At 30.5% G+C, this 4,656-nt stretch overlaps 1 protein-coding gene across 1 annotated transcript; it reads right to left on the minus strand.

Annotated features, from left to right (window-relative positions):
- Positions 1-857: 857 nt before the first annotated feature.
- On the minus strand, positions 858-2,675 carry LOC121263868 (phosphoenolpyruvate carboxylase kinase 1-like). The gene is made up of 2 exons (XM_041166951.1): positions 1,809-2,675; positions 858-1,258 (listed from the first exon to the last, which is right to left on the minus strand). Exons 1-2 carry the CDS (start codon positions 2,584-2,586, stop codon positions 1,218-1,220), a joined length of 819 nt encoding a protein of 272 aa, XP_041022885.1. The 5' UTR covers positions 2,587-2,675; the 3' UTR covers positions 858-1,217.
- Between the last annotated feature and the right edge of the window lie 1,981 nt (positions 2,676-4,656).

Here is a 4,656-nt window from a genome sequence, read left to right on the forward strand (position 1 = left end):
ATTTTGAAATTATAATGATTTTCAGCATATCAATAACTAACATATTGGGAAGTAAGTTTTTTGTAAGTTTTTCTTAAGTACATTTAGGGCCCGTTTGTGATTGCAGTAGGAGTCGTAAAAAGTGTTTAAACAATCCTAAAAGCTCTTTAATGCAAAAATTAAGTTGTTTGAGTGTTACATATTAAAACACTTTTTAATCTCAAATAAGTTAAAAAGTACGTTCAAGAAAAATCATCATTTTGATATTTTTCCTTAAATGTATTTTTTAGGATAATGTAGAACGTAATTTGAATTTTAAAAAGATTGTCAATGGGAAAAAAATACTCATACAACTTTTATATATATTATATGCTATATTTCTAATTAAAATAACATGAAATTTTAATCTTATTATTCAAGTTTATTAATCTTATAATATAAAATTAATATACTAGTATAATTAGACACAAATTCTACTATTTTAATCTTATTATTCAAGTTTATTAATCTCACAAATAAGTTAAACACTACTTATATTATACTACCATAATTGAACGTTAACAAATTAGTAGTTGTTAATAATAACTACTAAATTCTCACAATTAAGTTTAGTATTAAAGAAATTATAATATTAAACATACATAGTGTCGCATGTGTAAATGGTAAACCGGAAAACCGAACCAGATTGAAATCAAAAAAATCGAAAGTTTCAATTTTAGTGATGAATCGGTCTGTATCGATTTTTAAATTTTCAAAACCGACATGTACGGATTCGGTTCCAAAATTTCTCTAAAACCAAACCAAACCGGACCGATTTTACCCTTACTTCCACCACATAGAAAAGAATCACACGTTTTAAGCATAGAACACAAGAAATGGAATATATCAAAGCATATGCTACATATCTTCATCAAGAATGGCACATTTATACCACGAAAAAGGAAAAAAAAGAGAGGAAAACGATAAACATATATAAATTCCATACTCAAAAACACGTTTATGTTCCCAGAAACATCCATTCCCAGATGATCATGGCCCCTCATACACTTCAAAAGAAAAAAAAAAAAAACTCTTGGTTTTGTCATCATATGCTTTCTCACTTCCTAATCTTTTTCTCGATGAAAAATTAACAAAAGACAAGGCGGGGAAAGACTGGGATTCTCCAAACCACATGATACAAACTGCGTTTGCTAGCTATGATGCTTGCTTTCTTGATTATTTTGAAGTAGCGTCACAGTCTACTGCATAGCTGTTCCTTCGTTTAGGATCCATGGGTGCCCTGCATTTTCCAAATAACAACACAGTTGGTACCAGAAAACTATGGTCGGATGCTCAAACGGTTTTATCTCATCTTCTCGTCATATTTTTTTTTACATTTTTATATAAAATATAATAAATAATTAAATTTTTAAATTTTAAAATAATAATAATATTAAAAAATAATATTATAATAATATTTTATTTAACTTTTAATTTTTATCTAAAATCATATTATTTGATCTCACTGTCAAAAGAGCTTAAAAGAAACCCATAAATTACAGAACACAGAACCAAATTGATCAAACTAGTCCTATATTTTCAGGTCGGTTATTCAGAAACTGTTTCAGAAGTGAGGAAGTGGTAATTTATTGAAAATTTATTACAAATTGAACTCTTGCGTATTGGATCAAGTAAAACAAAACATCGAAAAATACAACACTAGAGCAAAGAAACAAATTTTCCCTAAACAAACAAAATATATAAGTCAAAGTAAATAAAAGGAAGAATGAAATTGAACAAAGATTTTTATATGAAATATTCAAACAAGCACAAAACAGAACAGAGCTTACTCAAGGCTTGCTCTGCAGATAACCTTCTTGACAGATCCCTACAAACCATCTTCCTCACCAAGTCCTTTGCCGCCGGCGACACCGTCCGGAAGATCCTCGTCGGAAACCTCAAGTTCCCCCTTAATACCGCCTCAAAAATCTCCCCCGCCGACTCGCCGTGAAACGGCGGAACCCCCGCCAACATTATGTACAAAATGACCCCAGCACTCCACACATCGACCTTCTCATTGTACTCCCGCCCCATCAACACCTCCGGCGCCACATAATACGGCGTTCCCACGACCCCTCTCACGCTCCTCCCCTCAGGTAACCACACAGCCGACCCAAAATCCGCCATTTTCAGATTGTTCCTTCCATCGAACAATAAGTTCTCCGGCTTGATATCTCTATGCACAATCCCTAGTTTGTGACAATGAGATAAAGCCTCGAGAAGTTGCTTCATAAGCAAAGCAGCTTGGTGCTCAGAAAGAGTTCTTTGGATTATCATGTCGTACAGAGTAAAGGGTTCGCAGAGCTCCATTACCATGCAGAGAAAGTCGTCGTTCTCGAAGATGTCGAAGAGTTTGACAATGTTGGGGTGGGGAGTGAGAAGGGTCATGATCTTGGGCTCGTTCTCGAGGCATTCACGGTCGGTGGCATCGGCGAGAGATCTTTTGTCAATGATTTTGCAGGCAAAGAAGTCACCGGAGATCGAGTGAAAGCATCGCGATATTGTGCCGAATTTGCCACGGCCAATTTCCTCACACAGCTGGTAGTTTTTCTTCAATGCCTCACACATGGGGTTCTATGGCTTTTTTGTGGTGTTTCTGGGTTGGCTCGTTTGTTACCGTCTTTCCAATATATATATATATAAGAGAAAATCAGAATTGCATTTCAGAAGAGAAATGCTAGTTTATATATTTTATTTTATTTTAATTTTTTTATTTAATAGTTAAGAAATTGACTTTTAGTATATTAATATATATTTTTAATTTTTAAAAACATTTAAATATGATAAAAAAAATATATAAAAAAAGATAAATTTGTGATGCTCGGTTAGGCTGTAGCCTAGTACTACTCTTTTCAAAATCTCGATGAATCGGTGATAGAATAACAGATAAAAATAAATAGATGGAATCAATCTTATTATATTATTTATTTATTTTATAATATTATAAGTCTAATTTCATGCACCAATCTCTTGCTTTAAAATTTTTGAAAAGTATAAAAAAAATAGAGGGATATTCTATTGAATCTAGAAGCGGTTTGAAGTTTAAAAGAAGAGAGGAGTGAGTTGGAAGGAGTTGAGGAGGTTTTGGAATAGAGAGGGAATATTCGTTTGGGGAGAAAGGACAGGTTGTGCTTGGTTTTTTTTTTTACACCAAATCGAAGTGTATTTAACAATAATAACGCAGAGCTGTGGAGGCAAGGTGTGCATGAATTTGGCTTTCTTTATTTTTATAAATAATATAAATATTTTAACTTATAAATTAATGTGTCGATATTAATTTTATAAAATTAATTTAATGTATTATATGGAATCATATCAACTTATAAATTTATTTTATATGATCTTTTTATGACTATAATACTTATAATAGCAATTCAAATCTGTTGATTTAGACTTGCATATTGATAGTTTAAAAAACAAGAGAAATGCTTTTTATTTCGAAAATGTGTCCCGAATTTGTGTCTCGAATGATTTTTTTTTTTATTTAGTGATTAAAGAAGTATTTTTTAATAATATTGTGAATTTTTTAATTTTTTTTAAAAATGTTTACGATGACTAAAAAAATACATGAAAAAAAAGAAAAGAAAAATAAAAAAATAAAATAGCCTATTTGGGATGTTTTTTCGGAATGTTTTTTCGGTCAATATAGCAGTTCTCAAACAAATTCTCTCTCTCAAATCCTTAAGAAAAGGAAACTACAAAATGGGATTTTAATTGTGAATCTATCACTAGATTCATCTCACTTGCTTCATTTCTCTTTCTTTTTTTTTTAAAAAAAAATAAAGGTTGGCCTGTATTTAGACTTTAGAGTGTTGTATGGCATGACTTCTATTCGTCATTCCTACTTTCTAGCACGCGTAAGCTCTTTACACCATCAATAATACAAATATAAAAGGCGACTTTCTCACAAATGAACTTTTAGCTTTACTTTACTACTCTATCGTGGAAAAAATTTGATATTCGTGAACAATAATTTTTATAAAAAAAATACGTGTTCTATAAAGAAATTATATAAAAAGAATTTATAAATTAGTATAGTTTCATCTAGATTATAAAATAATTGTTGAAAAATGTATTTGATGTATCAAATTAAGTCTTGTTAATTGTAAACGTATTTTTATATTATCTTTAGTAATTTTATGAAAAATGTATTTTGGTTTGGTGAACTTCTAAGGGCCATTTGCATCTTTTTCTTTCAAATTTAATTAGAGGATGAGGAAATGAAGGCGTGCATGATTTATTTTCTTGAAATATCATTTCAAGGACTTCAAGTTGGCGAGTACAACTTTGGATGGAAGCTACGCGTAGCTCATTTAGGTCTTTTTTGGTTACACAGATCAGATAAAAGTCGAATAAAATATTATTAAAATATAATTTCTTAATATTATTTTTGTTTTAAAATTTAAAAAAGTTGAATTAATTACTATATTTTATATGAAAATTTGAGAAAACTGTAATGATTAGATGAGATGTAATAGTTTATGTAACCAGACGAAATCTTATTCGTTCTCATTTGCCTTTGAGCCGTACATGTGCTCGTTATTTATGATCTCATTGATTGTAGTTAGATGAGCATCAAGTTTTAGTATTTACTCGACCCAAAAATCCATCTTTATTGAGTTTTTGTTTGTGTTTTTT

The sequence above is a fragment of the Juglans microcarpa x Juglans regia genome, chromosome 4S (assembly GCF_004785595.1).
Source record: "Juglans microcarpa x Juglans regia isolate MS1-56 chromosome 4S, Jm3101_v1.0, whole genome shotgun sequence".
Classification (NCBI taxonomy): domain Eukaryota; kingdom Viridiplantae; phylum Streptophyta; class Magnoliopsida; order Fagales; family Juglandaceae; genus Juglans; species Juglans microcarpa x Juglans regia.